This window comes from Prionailurus bengalensis, chromosome C2, assembly GCF_016509475.1.
Source record: "Prionailurus bengalensis isolate Pbe53 chromosome C2, Fcat_Pben_1.1_paternal_pri, whole genome shotgun sequence".
Taxonomy (NCBI): Eukaryota; Metazoa; Chordata; class Mammalia; order Carnivora; family Felidae; genus Prionailurus; species Prionailurus bengalensis.
The window spans coordinates 31,067,501-31,090,468 of record NC_057350.1 but is presented as its reverse complement, the minus strand read 5'-3'; the positions used below and the strand labels follow the sequence as shown (position 1 = coordinate 31,090,468).

The 22,968-nt window shown below is 34.4% G+C and overlaps 1 protein-coding gene across 19 annotated transcripts in view; it reads right to left on the bottom strand.

Moving 5' to 3' along the window:
- ROBO2 (roundabout guidance receptor 2) overlaps positions 1-22,968 on the bottom strand; it is a 1,723,333-nt gene that overhangs the window by 114,905 nt on the left and 1,585,460 nt on the right. For all 19 annotated transcript variants that reach the window (XM_043593855.1, XM_043593853.1, XM_043593859.1 and 16 more), the window contains 2 exons: positions 5,213-5,337; positions 471-642 (listed from right to left, as the gene is read on the bottom strand). In XM_043593855.1, the coding sequence (XP_043449790.1) occupies positions 471-642; positions 5,213-5,337 (297 nt within the window). The remainder of the gene's footprint in view (positions 1-470; positions 643-5,212; positions 5,338-22,968) is intronic.

Below are 22,968 nucleotides of genomic sequence, written 5' to 3'. Positions count from 1 at the left end.
TTAATTAATTTACCTTAGTGGATGAATAATTAAAAAGTCATAGGATATCATAATGTGATTAGCTAAGTGAAAATTCATCTGTTTCCATTGATAATATTAAACATGATATCTCTTCCTCTTTCATGAAATAAAATTATTAGTGTCCATCAGAAGCAATCATGTCAGCATAAGACTAAAAACATATACAGATGACATTATACACACGAAGTATGATGTCATTTATTTAAAATAAGGCATCATTCTATTTTTAAGAATAAAATAGATAATCTTTGATATTCTTCTTTGGGAAAGCAAATGGTATTAAATCAAGGAGAAATAGAAACTGTTAAAAATGTTATTTTACCTAGAGTTAAACTTAGAAGATAAGCATTCATTTACATAGTTAGCAACCCAAAAATTTCACTTGGTTAAAATGGATCTTGAAATAAAATTACTATTTTCCTAAGACAAATCAAACAACAATATCGCACCATCAGTAACTTCCAGTTGGGCTTTTGCTAAAATGCTTCCAGCCACAGTTAGGGCCTGGCAGATATAATAACCCGCGTCCGATCGCTGAATGTTGGTTATTGTGAGGTCTCCAGTTGGCGAAACAGAGCATCTACTGTTGGGTTGCTGGGGTTGGTTTGGGAAAAGCAAGTTCTGTGGAAGAAACACAATCTCATCAATATCTTTTCCCATTCAGGAGGACAATTACATTAACAATGGTTATTATGATTACTGGAATATTGTTGGGAAAAGAAAATAAAGTTATTATAAAAATATGGTGTTGAAATGACTAAATGCCACATAGTGTTTCACTGGGAACTTTTTCCAAATCATGCAAAAATAATATGCTCTAAGAAGTCAACATGCTCTATTCTGAAGGAATAATCCTTTAAAATACCTGGATCTTTATCTTAACCATTTACTCTCTCCCTGACTTACTGCTAGTTACTCAATATCTTTGAAACATGATTTACTCATCTGTAAAATGGGCATAATAATGACTCTCATCAGACATTGTGATAATGTGGAATGTAACTTAACTATGCATGTGAATTATGAACTGCATATTACTAAGGAATGCAAAATCGATTTCCACTTGTCATTTTGAATACTTAATGTAATTATCTGAATTTCTCATAAAGGTATTCAAAAGGGTGTGGCTGAGACTGACAGAGAGAGACAGCCAAATCTTCTCCTGCTATAAGATTTCTGCAGATTGTAACAGGTTTTTTTTAAATATTTATTTTGAGAGAGGGGGTGGGGTAAAGAAAAAGGGAGGAAGAGAATCCCAAGCAGGCTCTGCACTCTTAGCACAGAGCATGATGTGGGGCTCGATCCCACCAAATATGAGATCATGACCTAAGCCAAAATCAAGAGTTGGACGCTTAACTGACTGAGCCACCCAGGTGCCCCAAGTAACAGCTTTGAAAGGAAGTAGGTTTAAACAATACCATATATGCAAGATTAAGCAAATCATTGAAAATAAAAAGGAGATGCATAATGCTTCTGAAGTGTGCATGTGCCCTTAAAGAATTTCATAATATGGACTTTTTATGAAAAATTACTTTATTATACATCTCACCTTAAACACAAGCAGCTTAATCATAAAACTTTGAAAGTCCCTCTATGAGAACAGTAATGTTAACTTGGATGACCCATGTTGCTTTACTGTTGTTCAATTAGGTAAAAACATTTGGGTATAACAAATCATATTGAGATATGTTTCCAGGTTGGATTATAAATAAGAACATATCAATTTTTATGTTGTATTTACTTACAAAAAAGCACATTATAACCCTCTGGGATCTGTTTCTCGACATAGTAATTAATTTTCCAGGTTTGTAATTAAACAGTTTCAATACGTTACAATCAGGAGGTAATAACATTCAATTAAAGGCCTAAGACACATTTTCACCTTAAAATGTTTTTACCCTTGAAGTAATACCAATGGAAGAGGATAAAATAGGGTATTAACACTTTTCAATTACGCTAAATGACTTTAATCCTACGAATGATGTCCTACTTTAATTAGAAGCTCTTCTCTTTATTGCAACATGATGGATGTCCACTTTATTAGATTTGAGTGTGACACTATAAGCCCACTTTACATAAACATTACCATGTTATTAAGCCCTTTCTAAAAGAACTGATGTTTGCAAGCATGTCAGGAATATAATTTCAAAATGCTATTGCCCTCCTATAAAACTTGTATTACTATATAAGGCTCGACATTTTCATGCATATGAAACAATTTGAGAACAAGCTAATTCTCTTGTGGAATCCAAATATATTACTGAAATAAACCACCTAAAAAAGAAGGGTCTAAATTTTAAAGCTACTTGCAAATGATACAATAACTCAAAGTATGCACTTTCCTGCAATTAGCCATTAGAATACTAATTTACATAGTACTAATACATCAGATAGGCTTAATTCTCTCTGGGATCTCTTCCTCTACAACGTAATATCAGTCCACCTTCTAAATGATCCGTTGACATGGAAAATGGCATATGATTGAGGTTAACCCATCATCTTTATTTGCTGCTTGTGTGACATAGGCACAAGAAAATGGATTGCAAGCAAAACCCAGGAATTCTACAGAACTCCTCTTGCCCTGAAGTGGCTGGGTATCCTATTAGTGCTAATAGGCATTATCAGCACATATTGAGGAATATGGACCATTAAGTCCAGGCTCTTAACTCTCTCTACTGATGGAGAGTCATAGATCACTGTAAAAATTGGATACTGGAGACAGTAAGACCAATTTATTTTTCCTAATATTCCAATTCATAATGTGAAACTTTACAATTTGCTCAAGCAATTCACTTTTATTCTCATTTACAGTCTCTCTCTCTCTCTTTCTCTCTCTGATGCAAGGGAGATAGATGAAGATAAGAAAACCAAACCTACGAACATAGTCAAATCAAATTATCTAACTGGAATTTTTTTCCAGAGATTAATGTCTCTGGGATTACATGCCACTTTGTCAAATAACAGAAAAAGAAGTACCTTAATGCTATTTGATTACTTTAAAAAACATTAAAGCAGAATGTAGCATATTTAAATATCATGTTTATTGGGCCACAGGACCAAAACATGTTCTGTTTTGACCAAAACATTATGATGCAATATCTTGTATCAACCTAGAGCTATTTTAGGGCATGATATTTACACATGATATAGCTGTATCTATATAATAACAACATATATAATAATGGTATTTGACTCAATACATGGATTTAAAGTGTAAATTTGCAACAATCAAGTTTCTGTACATCATTATATTTATAAAATTGATAAATAAATAACATATTCATATCATTATGTTTGCTATCAGTGGCTTAAAGGAGTAACTTTTATGGATCCCATAGCCCCCCAGGGTGGGTGAAGGGAGGGAGCTACAGGAAAGAGAAAGGATCTTGTAGAGCTACCAAGGCTCTGTAGGGTTCACCCATCCTAGGTTTCTCGAACACTGTGTGAGTCTGGGGCTTGGTGAGGGGCAGTAGTGTCCGGGCAGTGGGGGAGTTCAGGTCCTGGCATCCCTGGCCTGAGCAGAAGTATGAACTTGCCACTTCAGCCAGGATACAGGGGAGGCACTTCACATTCTCCTCATTTCTAACATCTTGTCAGGCCTTCATAATATGCAAAGCAGTTTCACGTAGAAACCAAATTAATCATGTAATCCTCATAACTTATGCAAAGTAAAATGTATTATTCTCACACTTTAGATTAAGAAAAGAAGCTTCAGTGAGGTTAAATAGTGCTATAAAGGTCGCACACTCATAAGGAGGGAAAATGGCTTTTGAATTCTTTCCTTTTTCAAGGTGTTTGTGTGTGCACATGTGCACACACATGTGTTATAACTCTTTCATGTTGCTTTATACTCACTTTAGAGTTCAGGATGTTTTCATCAAAAAGCAAATTTTAAGTGAAGAATCAAGAAGTTTTGTGAGTAGAAATCTATTCCGTCACTAAGTAATTAAAAAAAATGAATATTAAAGCCTGGAATAGTTCTTTTTTTTAAGTCTATTTATTTATTTGGTGGGGGGCAGAGAGAGAGGGAGAAAGAGAATTCTAAGCAGGCTGTGTCAGTGAGAAACCTGACGTGGGGCTTGAACACATGAACTGTGAGATCATGAACTGAGCCCAAATCAAGGGCCAGACCATCAACCGGCCGAGCTACCCAGGCACCTCAGGCCTGGAACAGTTTTGATGTGGGATAAAGCAATGGACAGCACTTCATCTCATCTTTCCATCACTGCCTTTACATCCCATAAATCATAAGGGAAGTGAATCAAACAAGGAGCTTGAGGAAAGGGAGAAAAACAGTTTGTCTATCTTATACTGAGTTGCTAAAACTGCTAATTCTGGGTAGTACAGGAATGTATAGGAATCGATGACATTTAAAGATGATGATGAAGTCAAACATCCTGATGCTTCTCTACTCAGATAACCATACATAAATTCTGACCAACAGGTTTTTTTTTTAACATAGCCTAAAAATCTACCATTTTTAGATTTCCTCAGACTCTTAATCATGGTTTTCATCATTCCCCAGGAAATTCTTCCAGAATTTGGACTAAGAATAACAGGGGCTGAAATCTCTTTCTGAGAACTGTATGCCTCCTGCCATGCCACCCAGAGATAGCCATGAGTGGACAAACCAGGGCACGGCAAAGAGCAGACAAGTGTTGGCTCCTTCTGGTATATAATGTGTTATATACCCCACTATGAAGGAACCCAGAAGAGATGGGTTCTCCCACTCTTAAATGGAAGTATCCTTAAGTTACCGGTAAAGAAAAGGTATTTATACTATCTGTCCATCAAAGGGGATTGAAACTGGTTTCTAGGTGGACTGATAAAGGAAATATTGTTTGGCCGTTTTACATGTGCCTGGGATAGTCTAAGCACTTTTTATATACAAACTCATTTAATAATCCCAATTCCACTCACTGCAAAGAAGTAAAATTATTTTTCTGTTCAGAGATTTTAAGTAGCTACAGATTAGACTTTTTCAGATAATTTAGAACACAGAGTTGTACCTATTCTTTTTAAGAGACAAAATTTTGGACAACTCACACTAGACAATAAAGAACATTATATTTGAGCATGTTATCTCCTTAGAAATAAAATAAATACATCAATGATAGCAAGAAAAGCCAGACAAAGTGAGGAGCACCAGAGATAGGAGGGGTTCAGAAGAGCAGTCAAAGTTCACACTCACCTGGCTGCCTTCTTTTTGCCAAAAAACAGCTGGCTGGGGGTTTCCTTTAGTTTCACAGGGAAATGTCACTGTTCGACCTTGAGCAACAATCTGATCTCTTGGCCTAACCACAAACTGTGGAGGAGCTATAATTTAAAAGGAAAGAAAGTATATAAATATCAACCATTGACAAAGAAAAAGATATCAGAGAAAATCTGGCACTACGTGGATGGCTCAGTGCCAGACAGAAGCTACAGTTTTTAATTTTTTTTTTTTTTGTTTTGTGAAGCATTTTCCAAAACATGATGGGGAAAGGAGAAGAGCACTCTATAAAATATAAGGAAAAGAAAAGTAAATTTATCAATAGACATTTTCTAAATGCCGTATATTATTAATCCTGTAGCTCATATATTTGCATAGGAAAATAGATTTTTAATGATGTTCTAATGTTTTTAAGAAAAAACATGGTTTCCCAATTTGGTTTTGTGTTTTGCATAGATAAAGGTAAAAAAAAATCACTTCGTTATACAAGTATGTCTTCTGAAATTAGTCTATTCACAAATATTGGCCATTCCTATATTATTTGTAAGACGTTGTTCTATGTGCAGAGATACCAGAAAGCTTAAAAGATAATTCCTATCCTCAAAGTGTTTATAATCTAGAATTGAAGAGTTAATGTGTTGAAGACATCAAAGGATTGAAGAGCTGGGAATTAAATACAAATATAACTAATGATATAATGTCATGTATGAAAGTCGTTGCTTCTACTTAATTCATTTCATTTAGACAAACAAGCATTAGTCAGACAATTACTATGTTCCCCTACAGGACACTAAAGATACAGAGATAAAAAGTATCTATCTTGCAGCTTTCAAGGAACTCACAACCTAAGGGGAAACACAAAACATGATGACAACAGCAAAAGGAAGGTAAAACAATGATCTAAAACCATGCTAAGTTCAATGATTGATGTGCTTTCAGAGCACAGCACAGAGGTATCCCATTCTGTTATGGCAACTACGAAAAGGTTTTTGCAGAAAGTGCACATCACGGGGGCATTAAGGAAAGGGCAGCATTTAGGTAAGTGGTGAAATGAACACATTCCAAGCAAGGAATTTACTGAACAAAGTGCAAGAAGCAAGAACACATCTCGTGTACACTGTGTAATCTGGCAGAAATGAAGGGTCCAGGTTTTGTAAACATCATTGGCTAAAAAAGATGGATTTGGATGCAGCCTAAGAAAGTCTTTGAGAAGCCCAAGTGGGGATTTTCTTCAGGCTCTTTCTATGCTAAGGAATGCTCGATGCAAAGCAAAATCATTGGAAATTTTAACCCTCTCAGGAATAAGATATGGATTGTGAGGGAGGCACATCAGTCAACAAAGTAGGAAGTCTGGTTGGAAGATGAGGGAAATGACATAGGCAGAGATAATGAGACCTACACATGAGTAGCTCCATTAGAAAAGAGAAAAAAATGATGGGGGTAAAAATCCTAAGGAAGTTCAGGTTTAAGTTGGGAGTTAACTGTAAAAAGAAAGAAGAAAGTGAAAGACAGGAGACAGTATAACTGGAAGTTTTCACAATGACATCTTCTACATATCAAAGCCCACTCCTGTTGAAGAAAAAACAGCGTATTCATTCCATGACTTTTCTCATCATCTGTTTACACTTTAAATCATTGCTGATGCTGAAAAAACTTAAGACCAAGAAAAAAAACTTTAAAATCAACGTTAATTTTTAAAACCTGCTCTACATGGCAACCATCCTAAAATGTGAACTCTAAAAACAATTAGAACAAAAAAATGACACTCAATAAAGGTCTTTACCCAAAATTCTTTCAGCCCTTCAGGAGTACACAAGAGCAGGTCCAAGAACAGAGTAAATGTAGGGTAACCTCACACATATAACAAATTACTCATTCTTACAAGAATGCTAGTATAGAAACAGCAGCCGCATTTTTTTTTTTAATTCACTGAGATTTGTAGTGACTTATTTTTTGGTGTTCTATTAGACTGCCTCCCAACTCGACACATTCAACACATACCCCAGGGAGAGCGGGAATAAATCTACTAAGTGAAATTTTCTTCTATAACTATAGATAACAGAAGACTCAGTCTAACGGGATGGAGAACCCAGATTTATGGATCTATTTGAAGAGAATGTGGTTTATGTTGCCTTGCATTTTCAGGAGATTACTTGCCTCTTACAATCTTCTTGTTATTTCTACACAATTTCACTGAATCAGCAGATACATTGATTTTTGTTCCATGTTTTCTAATAGGAATGATAGATTAAATCAATGTTACAAAATTACTTCAGGGACAACTCTTAAAACATTGCAATGTCCATTTTTCAGGGAAGAGGTGAAACTACCAGATTATTTACACCAAACAAGACTTAAGATTGGTCTCTATCGTCTGTAATATCCAAGAAAGTAATGTGTATTAAGTAAAATTTAATGATCAAATATAGTTCCCACTTCTTAGTAATCCTATGAAAGACAAGTTTAGTGCCAATATGGACACTAACTAAGCCAGACGTATTGAGTAACTTAGCTTGTATCTCATTAAATAAAAAGTAGATTTAGTAAAAATCATTTAACAGTATGATAGAAGTCACATATTCAGCTTATTTGTTCATTTGTATTGCTTTGGCTCACATAACTAGTTGGTAAAATCTTACAGCTCCATATGTGCTATGAAGCTTCTTCCTTATATAATTAATTTTTAAAATGAAATAACCGAGAATACACATGATTGAAATCATCAAATGAAACACCAAATTACAAAATGAAAATATATTTTATAGTTTTCAGCATATTATGCCTACTCTATATCTATCCATCTATTTCAGTAAAATTAACATCTATACTTTAATTATAACTACAGATTTCCTTAAATTTTTAAGCTTTTAAGAACTTGTTAGTAGATGAGTGATTTTGCAAAATGCTTTTGGAGTCTAGATCCTATAATTTTAACCAGCTGCTAAAAGATATCCCCCAAAAGGACTAGCAAGTGACCACATCAATCTCTCCACTTTCCTGAAAAGATAGGATTCATTCATTTATTCATTCAAAATGCATTGATTGACTACAAATTATGAGACATTCTGTTTGGTACAGAGGACGGAAAGCCAAATAAAAAAATCAGCAGAAACTCCCAAGTAAATAAGTAAATAAACACAAATACAGAAGAGTATGATTTGTATAATAATACAAATAGCAGTGGGCATTGGGTGAGAAAGCTTGGAAAAGCAGCAAACAGACCAGGTGATGAACATGGAAGAGGAAGATGCCGGAAAGGGCTATGGTTGAGTTGTGTTTTGAAGCACAAGTAAGAGTTCACTGGATGAAGAGAAGCAGATCACTTGGAACAGACAGAAGCAGACATAAGGTAGAGACACGAGGGGCTGGATGTGTTAGTGGAGGGTAAATGACCTTAAGAATAAAAAAATGGAGATTCAAAAGTGTTAGAGGGACAGATAATTTGTGCTAAAATAGCTTAAATTTTGCCCTGAAAGCTATGGATACCTGTTCAAAAATGTTGATGCAAGAAAGATGTAATAAAATTTGTGTTTTAGATAGAATGTTCTTTGTAAAAGAGAAAGGACAGATGTGAGGCTAGAAAATCTTAGCAAACCGGGCAGAAAATCCAGTAGAGGACCATTAGTAATGGTAGCAACTAAAGAGAACATTTCATCAGAACTCTTAAAGGACAAAGAAATTCTGCAATATTACAATGAAATATTTGCTAATAATGATAGAACCTAAGAAGGCACGGAATCCATTTTTTTTTGAATTTTTACCCAATACTGAACTTTTTGAAAGACCTCAAACAAAATACTCTCAGCATTTGTGTTGTTCATGCTGTGAAGTACTCTTTCACATGATGTTTATTTATATTGTATTTTTATTCCAAATTATTATAAATATACTCCACTTCTAATGTACCAAATAGTTTCTTATCACCAGAACTTAAGCCACACTGGAATGGGACTCACCTTTATCATTTCTAAAATTAAACAAACAAAAATAAACATATCAAAGCCAAGCAAAAAAATTCAAAAGTATTTAAGTCTCTGAAAATGTACATCCTTTCCTATTGTCACTTTCATTTGGACCACCAAACAAATTGCATCAATCACTTTTACTTCTGTGGACTCTGTCTGCTCAAGATCTATATTGCAATCTTCTGTGAAGGGATATCAGCTGAAGGAATTTATTTTTGAGGTTTTAAAATGAAAAACTGCATCAATAATTCTTCTGCTAACATTTCACATTTTCAGTATTTCTGCCAGGTGGCAGTGAAAATGGTTTGAAAAGGCAGTGCTTGGCTGAAGGTACCAATGGGAGGGAGTAGACAGAGAGGTGGCATTTTATCAATACGGCACGGTAGCAAAAAGTGTGCTATACATAAAATGGATTTTCTATGATGCTCTCATTATACATAAAAAAAACATGATTGGGTCCTCAGGATGACAATTCAAAACACACATTTAAACCCAATGTGAATTAAAGAGGTTGAGTTATAAACTCCAGAAGAATATGCTACTTACAGAAATGGCAATTCTCTTACATATTTCTAAGACAGAAGACTATAAAATACATATTTATATCCTCTCTAAAATCCAAAAGCAGTAGACAAATCTTTTGTGGCTGCGATGTAATAACAGAGTTGCTTAATCTGTTAAATGATTATACCTTATTGTTACAGCTGTAACAAGAAGTGAGATGAAGAAAACAGTGGTACAATTCAGTGTTCAATTGATACTCACAAGTTAAAAACAATAGCTTTAGAGGAAGAACGTGTTGTGTGCTTTCCAGAGAAGTATACCCACATATAAAAAGGTCAATTAAGATTAGAGGTCTGGTATTGTTCACTTGAAACTGCATTTTTGAGAATTTAAATACAATGCACAGTAAATTAGATTTGATTTCTGCTAAATTATGCTTTGATACTGCATTCAGCCCAAGCTGGCTTCAATCAAAGTCACGCTACAGCTCTGTTATGCTAATGCCCCGCTGGTGGAAGTGAGTGGGTGTTATGGAAATCAGATGGCTGAACATGAGTAGGAAGCATAGGCCATGCATGAGGTGGGCTTGGGGATGAGGGGATGAGGGAACCAAAGGTTAATCACATCATGTTCCGAGTTGTTTTTACAGGAAAATATGACTTTCTATGGCAGGCATGAACATGGAGATAGTCATGCAGCCGTTGCATACATTAATATGTGACAGGATAGTTACAGGCACACTCAGCAGATCTTTCTTTGGGTGTAATTTTTGCTTGACTGAATAAGCTTCTTATTCTGTAACAATAAACATTTTGAAATATGTATCTTAAAGAAGTAGAACATGTTTTTTGGCTATTTAATATTTTTTTGCTTGTTAAATTCTAAAATATTCTATAAGCATGTTTGAAAAACACACTCATTTGTCATATGCTTGTGTTAAATATTTGTTGAGTCATAAATTGCTGAATACAACAATAATTAACATTAATTGACTGCTTATTAAATGTCAGGGAGTATGCCAAACCATTTGCAGGCCTTGTCTCACTTAATATTCAAAGAACCCTATGTCTTAACTACTACCATTATGATATGAAGATCACAAACTAGATCCTATAAAGGGAACACAGGGTTTTCAAGATTAAAGCACTAAATTGGAGAACAGGTTTGACTTACGGTGCATCTAACACCATTGTTGGAACTCTTAAACAATGAGCCTTTAGATTAATTTATCTGACTTCAAACCATGATCTGGCTAAAATTTGTCATCTCTAGTACCAAACAGAAAGGTAAGAATTATACGCTATGGTTTCCAATATGGCATAATGATGTTAAAATCATAACATGTTTTTCCTAAATATTTGCTTTGTTAAAGTAGCAGAAAACCTATGATCTTACTCTTTCTGTACTACTTAAAAGTACAACCTTTCTTAAGTATACTTATTTCACGTCATTCTTTATTCAAAAACCTACAGTGTTTTTTTCTATAGCTTGCCCTTGCAATGCTTACAAATTATTCTCCTCAGTGCAGCATTCTGGCTTCCATTAACTGGCCCCAAATTTTACCATCCTGACTCTCATCCCAAACCAACTCCAATATTTCAGCAGAACAGCCTCCTTTCAATCACTCCCACATGTATTTTCTTGTTCTTGTTGTTCACCCATCTTGTTATCTATTATCCTTTGATCCATTTTGTTAACAGTGATTAACCTGAACACACTCTACGTTGTACTTTTCTTGTGTTCTTTCCACTTTAAAGTACCTGCTCTTGCTTGCATGGCTTTTTTTCTCTATTTTCCCCCTGCCTAGGTGTCTTCCTGGAATAGGGGAGAGGTATCATTTTGTGTTGAAATGGTATCTTTATTTGGCCTGGAAAAGCCTCAAATAGGGAACACTAAATGAGTGTCTTGAAAAAAAAAAAAGGAAAAAGAAAGAGAGTTCTTGATCTCAAGCAAATACTCAATATTTTTTTCCATCTTATCATACCAGAAGGATATGACACACTCCCACCAGTGACAGTGACTCACTATTGTAGTAATTTGGGTGGAGGCATGCCAAAGAAAATACATTGTTTGAAGAAAATCTCCCAACTGATTCTGATATGCCCCTCTGTAGAGAAGGCCCCCCATTGCACACTGGAAATTTATGACACAAAGACTATCAATGAGTAGCCACCATGTGAGAGTGATAAAGGCAATGCAGAAAAACAGAGGAGTCGTGTAACAACCAATTCTAGATGTTGTTGCAAAATATTAGTTAATAGGCTTACGTCCCCAACAATAAAGAGTGAAAAGTCATTTCATTAAAATGCAATATGGAGCAGGAATAAGAGATGAATATTTACTTAGTTTATCACCAGAACAGACTGACTTCTAATTGATAAATGATTGTTTCTTCAACCTATTTAATTCTGTTTAATTTTTACTATTTAACACTTCATTTGACTTCAAAAGAATTTCTGTTAGTATTATTGGAAATGCATAATGTCAAAAAATATTTGATTTGAAGCTTATTAACACATAATTCATCTCAGAGGAAGCAATGCATTTATAATGGAAAACATAATTTAGGGATATTACATTTATAAAGTTTGTTTAATCACATTTTATCCATTTGTCATTATTCTCAAGGAATACAAGTGATCAACTTGCTAAATTACCTACCTTTCCAGTTAATCTCTTTCTTGCTGAATCCATGGCAATAACTCTTCTAGAAGAGTGCTATATCTTCTTTCTTAGTATCTTACTTCTGGCTAATGTTAAAAATTCTTATTCCATGCTAAAATGCCAGTATCTATACCTTTTATTTTAACAAAAATCTAATAATCTAATAATTGTCTATCCATATATGTGCATTTCAAAAATCTAATATCTATCAATCATCTATTGATCATCTACATATATAGATATACTTCTTTACTGTCTAAATGAAAAGGTAAAAGTACTAAATGGCATGCTGCTTTCAGAAACATGAAAAGAAATGTAAATGTCCACACGCAATAGAATGACTACAGGAAATCACAATTCTTATGTTCTTCACCTATTCAGACTTTGCATTCTACTCTCTACCTATGAAAGGTCTCACATACACACATTGCATTCAATCCTGTATGAATAAAGACATGTAGCGATCATGAAGCTATTACTCTTTACATTTTTGAAGTGCTTTTATTAGTCTTTAGATTTTGCAATATTCTTTAATTTATTGATAATGGGAAGACTACTTTTTGAGGATTCAAAAATAGCTAGAACTCTAAAAGTAACTCATGGCCATTCGAAATCTGATGATCAAATGAGGCCATTGAGTTAGTCAAATGAATTATATAGTGTGACTATAAAATCATGTAAGAGGCCTTCTATATATGTGTAGGAAGCAATTCCAAAGAGGGTGGAAAGTACCAACTTTTAGTAGTAAGTGTGACACCCACACAAAAGTATGCATGTTTGGTAATAGTGGTTAAAAATCATTTTTTGAAAAAATTATAGTCACATAATATACTTCTCCCTGAAAAGGAAAAATAATATCAAAATGAAATAATTCTATGATTATAGAGAGTGTCTAGAATGCCTTTGAAAAGAGTAAATTCATTTGGTTCAAAATATCTTGACATTTGGATTTTATGGGCAAGCACAGAAAAACAGTGTTATGATAAACAACTATATAAACATAGCTATTTTGGACTTGGTCCTAATTTTTTTTAAGACGTCACACCATTTGAAAACACTATGGTGATAAAATTATGCTAGAAATGAATTCAGATATTGGTTGGCACTTTCAACTCATAATACTATTCAATTATTTTAAACAAACATTTTTTGGTTTTATTTTGTGCTAGGAGCTGAAGGTTCTAAGATCTCTGTCCTCTGGAACTCACTGGTACCATGGAAACTCACATGGAAACAATCAAGTCTGATGCAACATGAGGAACATGAATGAGGGTTGTAATACAGGATGTCCTACCATTATGACAATAACTTGACTCAGTCTGTCTCCAACAACTGGGGAATGCATGAAGACAGGAGGAGAGAGAGAAAGAATGAGGGAGAGAGAGAGACAGGTTGAATTGTCCCTTGGAAATAAAGTAGATAAGGAAGGGAAAGTGGGAAGTTGTGCTTCACAGAGGGAAAAAGGCATGCATTATATTACAGATATGTTTCTCAGACTGCAACAATTATTACCCTGACCAACCTACATGACAACCTTTGACAAATCAGTCTGTTTGTTGAAGTAAAGGATTATGTTGCTAGAACCATGAATTTTTTCCATGTAAATAATTTTCATTGATTTTAGCAAGTCCAATTTAATCCTCTAATGGTATTAAATATTTCTGCATTGCAATAAATGTAATAGTTAATTCCAAAAGTAATAATTTGGACAGGCTCAAAGATAATTTTAAACTTTATTATATTCCAGATTACCAAAATAGGTTTCATTCTGATTTTAGGTTAAGTACAGGAAATCATGTAACTACAGTAAATAATTCTGAGATTCAACATGCAAATTTCATAGACCTCCCAAATTCTACAAAAATTATAAATTAAGAATACTTACAAAAATCTGTCAAAATTTTAAACAAATTTTTAATTGTCGAGCACATGTTACTATATTATTCTGTCCATTACCAATAGTAGTTTTACTTCTGTACTTGCTTTCCTGATTGACTAAAATACTGAGAACAAAATAAAATTTTGTTTTCTCTAAAGGATTTCACATTCTCAAAAAAAAAAACTTTTAACTTAAAAGCTAATGAATTATCAAATAAGGCAATATTTACATTCTATTTTATATCTCATTTTTTACCAACACAGAGAGAATAGTTTAACGAGTAATGAAAAACACTTATCTAGATCCTAACCTGGGAAAACTAGACTTTTCACACTGCAGACAGAAGGGGCCATAAATATGGGGGTGAGAAGGGGATTCTTCAAGTAAATGGTGAGACAAGACATCCATTTTCACTCACTTAAACTGTCAACTTGCCAGAACTGTCATGTCAGCACTTGAGCTAAACCATGAAGGCTGATCACATCCCATTATCTCATTTTTTTTTAGAAAAAGATTGCATGAAGATGCCAATCAGAAAAAAAAAAAAGAAAAAGAAAAGAAAAAGAAAAAGAAAAAGAAAAAAAAAAGGAAAAAAGGACTTGGAACCAAGAAACAAATGTACTGATGCTGAAGGGCTGCTTAGTTAACGGAATTTTAATATGCAACCACAATGTTTCTTAATAACATTAATTACACGCTTAGTAAGGCACCATCCTAACTCATTAGTGCCTTCTTTTTGTTGTATTTTATCTCCTACCAGCAGAATGGGGACTATGTGATTGGCCTGTTACCATTAATGTTGCTTAATCTTTTTATAGCACTATTTAAAGCTGCTTGCATAAACATTTTCTAGGCAAATATTACCTATGTATGCATATGTGTGTATCAATTAACTGCACCAACATTTGGCGTGCCTCTACCACATGTAAGTGTTATGCTAGACCTAGAGGCAGCAGAAAGATAAATACAACAATGTATTTACTAGCAAAGAGCTAATAGTTTTGTAGGACAGATGAAAATAATATCCCTAATAAATCTGGAAAGCAATGCTTGCCATAAGAGAGATTTTAAAAGCCATTCAGATATATTTTAACTCAAAATGTAATTTAACTTGGTAGCTTATATATTTTTAATGCATCTAATTATGTACTATTCCCTTGAGTGACATTTAATATGTTTAAATAAGTAGAGTCATAATTCAAATGTCATGCATATAATTTTTAGGTGTAATGCATATCATAATATCTGTTTTAAGGTACACATATACACACATATATGTATCATGATATCTCTCTCTGTCTATAAGTTACTATTACTTATATAAGTGAAAATTTTGACTTTCTTATAAGGTGAGACTAAAATGTTCATGCTATTTTTTTCTGGCAATAGACAGGGAAATCTCTTAATACTTATTTCCTAACGCTATTTCAGTCCAAAGTATTATCTTATTTTGATGTTTTGTATTTATAGTACTTTAATTTTAACTGCTAAGTTAATACATTTAGTGTTTATTTTATTCTTATTTGGAAAAACTCCAACATTAATGAGTATTTAAGTTTTTTTTGATACTCGGGTTAAGATAATAGAGTAAAGGTTCATTGTTCCACTTTCCTCTATTTACTACAAGAGAAACTAATAATGTAGAAAAACTACCATGGCCCCAAACCACAAATGGTGAACTACCCTTACCAAACACAGTCAAGTCTGGAGAAAATGAGGAAGTTTGATAAATACCAACTAGCCTCCATCCACAGCCTATCAATACCAATTTCACAAAAACTACGTCAATGGTGTCAAAGTCCATCCCATGGATCTTAGATGAGAAGAAGAAAATTTAGAATCAAGAAGGAGACTTGGGAAATAGGAGATGTGACTTTGTAGACAACCAGTTACAATTCAGAAGTTGAGGAGAAGGTACCAAAGGAAAGGAAAAGCCAAGCATACTGTTAATGGCCAAATTGTAGGGTGGCCTCCATGAACTTCACTTACTGGAGAAACTCCCATGATTATGTTATGTTACACGACAAAAGGAATTATGTAAATGTAATTAAGGTTACTACTCAGTTGACCTTAAGATAGAGAGAATAATGACCATGGGTCTAACCTAATTACACGAGAGGTTTCCATCAGGAAATTTTCTCTACCTGCTAACAGAATGGGGAGTCAGAGAGATATAGAGCAAATCATACGAAAGAGTCAACAGATCATTGCTGACTTTGAAGGTTGTGGGGGTCATGTGCAAAGGCTAGCAATTGAACTGTGAGCAATCTGTTGCTGGCAGTCAACAAGAGCATGGGGACTTTAATTCTACAGATGCAAAGAACTTAATTCTGCCCACCAACCTGAATAAATTTTTGAACTGGATTCTTCAAGAGAGTTTCCAGAGAAGACCTCAGCCTGGTCAAAACCCTGTTTATGGCCTGTGAGATGCTAAGCTAAAGACTTAGATGAGCCTGTTTCAACTCCTGACCTAGGAACTGTAGCCTAATAAATGGGTGCTAATGAAGTTGCTCAATTTGTGGTAATTTTTCATGGAGTAGTGGAAAACTAATACACATAAAAATCATTTTTTAGGGGCGCCTGGGTGGCGCAGTCGGTTAAGTGTCCGACTTCAGCCAGGTCACGATCTCGCGGTCCATGAGTTCGAGCCCCGCGTCAGGCTCTGGGCTGATGGCTCAGAGCCTGGAGCCTGTTTCAGATTCTGTGTCTCCCTCTCTCTCTGCCCCTCCTCCGTTCATGCTCTGTCTCTCTCTGTCCCAAAAAATAAATAAACGTTGAAAAAAAAATTTTTTTTTAAATCATTTTTTATTATGAAGCAGTAATTATGAAGAAAAATGAAGAGAAAATTTCACATGGAATACAGAGAGCTTATAACTTAAAAGAGATTTGCTGTGTACCACCAGGAACATCAGCATACCAAGAAGAAACAACTTCTTTTTTGATAAAATATTCAAGACATCAGGCCTAGTACAGATTACTGAATGACCCTGGTACTTCCCACTTTCTCTTCTCCAAACATGCAAACTCTAATCTTCAGCAGTTAACTAAATGATTAATAATCAGGTAGGGCCTAAAACAGGGTCTATATAGAACAAAATAAAACAAACTATACAGTAACTAAATGTGTAACTATTGACAGAAAAAAAACATATTCAATTAATAAAAGAAAGAAAAAGAATCTCTATCGTCAAAAAATTACCCAAAGAAACACAGAAATACTTTATACTAGTTGTCCACAGACTAAATGAAATTTCATACAACAGGGTCTCTCTTTTTTAAAAGAATCAAATTAAAAAAAAAATCTTTGAAAAGGAATAAAAGAGCTCAAAGGCAACTGGAGGTGAAGAATATTATATTTAAAGTTAGTAAGGAACAAAAGAGAAAATAAAATTAAGAAATGAATATATTTGGAAACACAAAAATGATAACTGCAGTTGAAACAGGGGGACAATATAGGAATTCAGAAATCAGACAATATGGGGAACCAGGATGGCTCAGTTGGTTAAATGTCTGACTCTTGGTTTCTGCTCAGGTCATGATCTCTGGTTCAAGAGTTTCAACCCCAACCCCGTAATGCCAGTACAGAATCTGCTTGGGATTCTCTCTCTCTCCCTTTCTCTCTGCCCCTTCCCTGCTCGTGCTCTTTCTCTCTCTCTCTCTTTCTCAAAATAAATAAATAAATAAATAAATAAATAAATAAATAAAAAGAAATCAGACAATATGAAATAAAAATGATGACTGAACTGAATCAATTATTATATTGAACTGAATAAATATGGAATTAAGATAAAGAAAGCCAACATAACTCATGGGAAAAATTAGCAAAAGATAAAAGAGAAGAAAACACTCTTCAAATAGAGTAAATTACAGCATGAATCTGCAGATTTGAGGGGCTTGTATTCTAAGAATGTTACTTACAGGGTGACCAGAACCAAGATATAATCCAGCAAAGTTATGGAAGAAAGGACTACACTGGTATTCAAATAGTAAAATGGAATCTCAGCCAAAGATAAAAATATTCTACAAGCCTCAGACTTCACTATAGTAACATTCCAATACTAAAGCAACCCAACATTTTTGCTAAGTTCTGAGAAAAAATATGACTCGATAATTTTATACCTATCCTCTTTAGAGGCAATGAACAGACATTGTCCAACACACAAGGCCCTCGAAGAAGAATCAAGTCAGTGACTAAAATCATCCAACCATGAGAAGTAACTAGCACTTGCTTTTCACTTTAATAATTAGCATTAGCTTATTTTAAACGTTTCTCATTATGGAAACTGTTGGAATGTACAAGACAAAACAGAATGCATTATTTTTTTACCTCCTATTTAATCAAAACATATGGAGCAATGAAAACGCGATGCTCAATAAAAATTAAATTGGACTCTGCATAAGGTAGCTAATTAGCGCCAGGTGCAGGAAACATTAAGTGCTTGTAGGAGGGAGATGATTACCTTGGGTCATGGGGTAACAGCTTGTCCAAGGAAGAAAGTCTGCAGGGAATAAAAGTATAGGTTTCCTTTCAAGACACACTCAGGATGCCTTTTGCAGAAAAGTGGATCTTGACATGAAAGGGTTCATATATAATACCTACATGTTTTCTGATTTAAAAAAAAGAAAGCCTGGAATATTTCCAATACTAAGTTAAATTATATACAGCACATAACATTTTCCAGATTTCAAGGTGGGTAGAGGGTGGTGGTATCAAAAATATCAATTGCCTTATTCTGTAAGTAATGTCTACTTTATAATTTTTCCTGAATGAATTTTTCAATTACTCACTTTTTATTGGATCTCTTGGTGGTCTCAGTAATGTGCTTTAGAGCATGTTAAAACAAAACTGCACTTCAGTTCAAAAGAGATTTTTCTAAAAAGAGGATAGAATTATTTTTGTGTTTAAGCAGTGAAAACATTGAAAAAGCAATGTGCCTATAGATTTTTGTTTAGAACAGTGGCTGCTTCTTTTAATTAATAATAACATGCAAATTTTGCCTAAAACATATATATTTCTAAATACCTACAAACTCTGCTGTGGCCAGTCGTGTTCTTCCATCAAAAGAACACATCGTTTTGAGTCACTAAATAAGGAAATATGTAGACGATTCCATAAAGTTGTGTATTGTCAGTTTGTTTCTGATGTTTTAAGCAAGTTTCACCTGATGCACACAGCTTTTCGTCTCCGTACTGGAGGCAGTCAGCATCTAGCATATGGTGTACATGATAGAAAACGGAGCAGGGCTCAACTTCACAAGCAAGGCAGCTGGTAGATTTGACAGTTCTTTTCCAAATTACTCATCATGTTTTGAGTTGCTGCTAGGAAAAAATGTGTTGCCCATCTCCAAAATAGATGTTCTTTTTTATTTTTAAGCTTGAGAAAGGCTTCCAATAGAAAATAAGACAGATGGGTATAGGAAGCAGTTATTTATCCCTATTTAGACTATTTTCTTCTGTCAGTTCCCTTATCAGAACTTATCAGAAGAGTTTTCCAAATAAATGGATATTTCCACATTTTTTGCTAACTGTGTCCTATGATGTACTTTTGCATCTCATGTAAAGAATGACTCTGGAATAGTAAAATGTCAAAGCCGCGGGAAGGGCTGGCAGACATTTGATAATCAAAGTGGCCTTTGTCTAGATTCTGTGGTAACCAGCAAATATGAAAGTGGGATTAAAGGACTCTTTTCAGACGTTGATAACATTGCAGGCGAGGAAGTGAAATCTGGAGAATACTCTTCTTCATTGGCAAGTATGTGATTGTCTGCTTTCCGTAATGTCTCCCACACCAAGGATCCTCTAAATCAAGAGTTTTTCCTACAATCTCAAAAATAGAGACCAGAAGGTGTTTATTCCAACTGCAAATTGCAGAGTTGCCAATTCTTTAATTCAAATGCAGGTCATAAGAGTTATACATATGGACAAAACTCCCAGTTTGGGGGTTTATAATGATTTCTAAATGGGCTTTCCACCCATACTACCAAGTGTTTTTTTTTCTTTATCCTATATGTAATGTAATGATTGATTCTCAATCTTTACAGATATCTTTACATTTTAAAAATAAAAATTTACAAATTAAATTTAATTTACAAATTAAAATTTACAGTATTTACATGCTCTGGAATCTGAATATATTTCTAATTTTCTTTCAAAAGCTTTATATAGGAATTATCCCTTAAATTTTCTCTAAATTTTATATACTTGGTGCATATTTCTTCACCTAATTTATATGGGACTTGAAGGCCAGATTTTTTCTCCTTTCTGTGACTTCTACTTTGTTATATACCCTTTATGCTATCTCTATGAGCTTCAAAGTTGAAAAACTTACGTTTCAGTCCACTAACAAATACTAATATTAATGTACTTTGCAGAGAACTTCAAAGTTGAAAAATGTGTGTTGTAGTCAACTAACAAATATTAATATTAATGCAGTTTCTATTATTTGAATATTTAATTTATGATGTACCTGATTTGTACTTTCTTACATTACAATAAAAGTTGGCATATCTATCACTCCTGAATTCAAATTCATGTAAAAAGTTTATGCAAAGATTCATATACACAACAATGAAGCAACTGAAAGAAATCAAGGAATCCATCCCATTTACAATTGCACCAAAACCCATAAAATACCTAAGAATAAATCTAACCAAAGAGGTGAAAAATCTATACACTGAAAACTATAGAAAGCTTATGAAAGAAATTGAAGAAGACACAAAAAAATGGAAAAAAGATTCCGTGCTCCTGGGTAGGAGGAACAAATATTGTTAAAATGTCAATAATACCTAAAGTAATCTACATATTTAATGCAATGTCTATCAAAATAACACCAGCATTCTTCACAGAGCTAGAACAAATAATCTTAAAATTTGTATGGAACCAGAAAAGACCCCTAATAGCCAAAGCAATCTTGAAAAAGAAAACCAAAGCAGGAGGCATCAAAATCCCAGACCTCAAGCTATACTACAAAGTTGTAATCATCAAGACAGTATGGTACTGGCACAAGAACAGACATTCAGATCAATGGAACAGAATAGAGAACCCAGAAATGGACCCACAAATGTATGGCCAGCTGATCTTTAAAAAGCAGAAAAGAATATCCAATGGCATAAAGACAGTCTCTTCTGGGAAAACTGGACAGCGACATGCAGAGGAATGAACCTAGACCACTTTCTTACATGACACACATAAATAAACTCAAAATGGATGAAAGACCTAAATGTAAGACAGGAAGCCATTAAAATCCTTGAGGAGAAAGAAGGCAAAAACCTCTTTGATCTTGGCCACAGCAACTTCTTACTCAACACGTCTCTGGAGGCAAAGGAAACAAAAGCAAAAATGAACTACTGGGACCTCATTAAAATAAAAAGCTTCTGCACAGTGAAGGAAACAATCAGCAAAACTAAAAGGCAACCGACAGAATGGGAGAAGATATATGCAATGGACATATCAGATGAAGTGTTAGTATCCAAAATCTATAAAGATTACCAAAATCTATAAATATTATCAAACTCAACACCCAAAAAACAAATAATCCAGTGAAGAAATGGGCAAAAGACATGAATAGACACTTCTCTAAAGCAGACATCCAGATGGCCAACTGACACATGAAAAAATGCCCAACATCACTCATCATCAGGCAAATACAAATCAAAACCACAATGAGATACTACCTTACACCTGTCAGAATGGCTAACATTAACAACTCAGGCAACAACAGATGTTGGCGAGGATACAGCGAAAGAGGATCTCTTTTGCATTGTTGGTGGGAATGCAAGCTGGGTGCAGCCACTCTGGAAAACTAAAAATAAAACTACCCTACAACCCAGCAATTGCACTACTAGGTATTTATCTAAGGTGTGCTGTTTTGAAGGGACACCTGCACCCCAACGTTTATAGTAGCACTACCAACAATAGCCAAAGTATGGAAAGAGCCCAAATGTCCATCGATGGATGAATGGATAAAGAAAATGTGGTACACACACACACACACACACACACACACACACATATACACACAATGGAGTATTACTTGGCAATCAAAAAGAATGAAATCTTGCCATTTGCAACTACATGGATGGAACTGGAGGGTATTATGCTAAGTGAAATTAGTCAGTCAGAGGAAGACAAATATCATATGACTTCACTCATATGAGGACTTTAAGAGACAAAGCAGATGAACATAAGGGAAGAGAAAAATAATATGAAAACAGGGAGGGGGATAAAACCTAAGAGACTCTTAAATATGGAGAACAAACAGAGGGTTACTGGAGGGGGTGTGGGAGGGGTCGTGGGCTAAATGGGTAAGGGGCATTAAGGAATCTACTCCTGAAATCATTGTTGCACTATATGCTAATTTGGATGTAAATTAAAAAATAATACAATTAATTTTTAAAAGTTTACGCAAAGAAAAAGCAAGCTAATTTCCTCATTATCAGTGTCGTCTCTGGTGATCCACTAAAAGCATATCCAACGTTCAGTTTCCAAAATTAATAGCAGTTGTCAAGTTTAAAGTATAGTTCTTCATATTTCTGAACATTGTCATAAGTCATTGGAGATAGATTTATGAAATGACAGACTTTCCCAGAACAAAACACAATGTGTCAAAAAGCGATTCTTTAGTTCCAGTCCAATGGGAATTAAAAAAATCATTTTAAACAAGAATAAAAACAGAAATAACTTCAAAATGCCTTGCAGGTGACAAGTACATCCCAATACTCTCT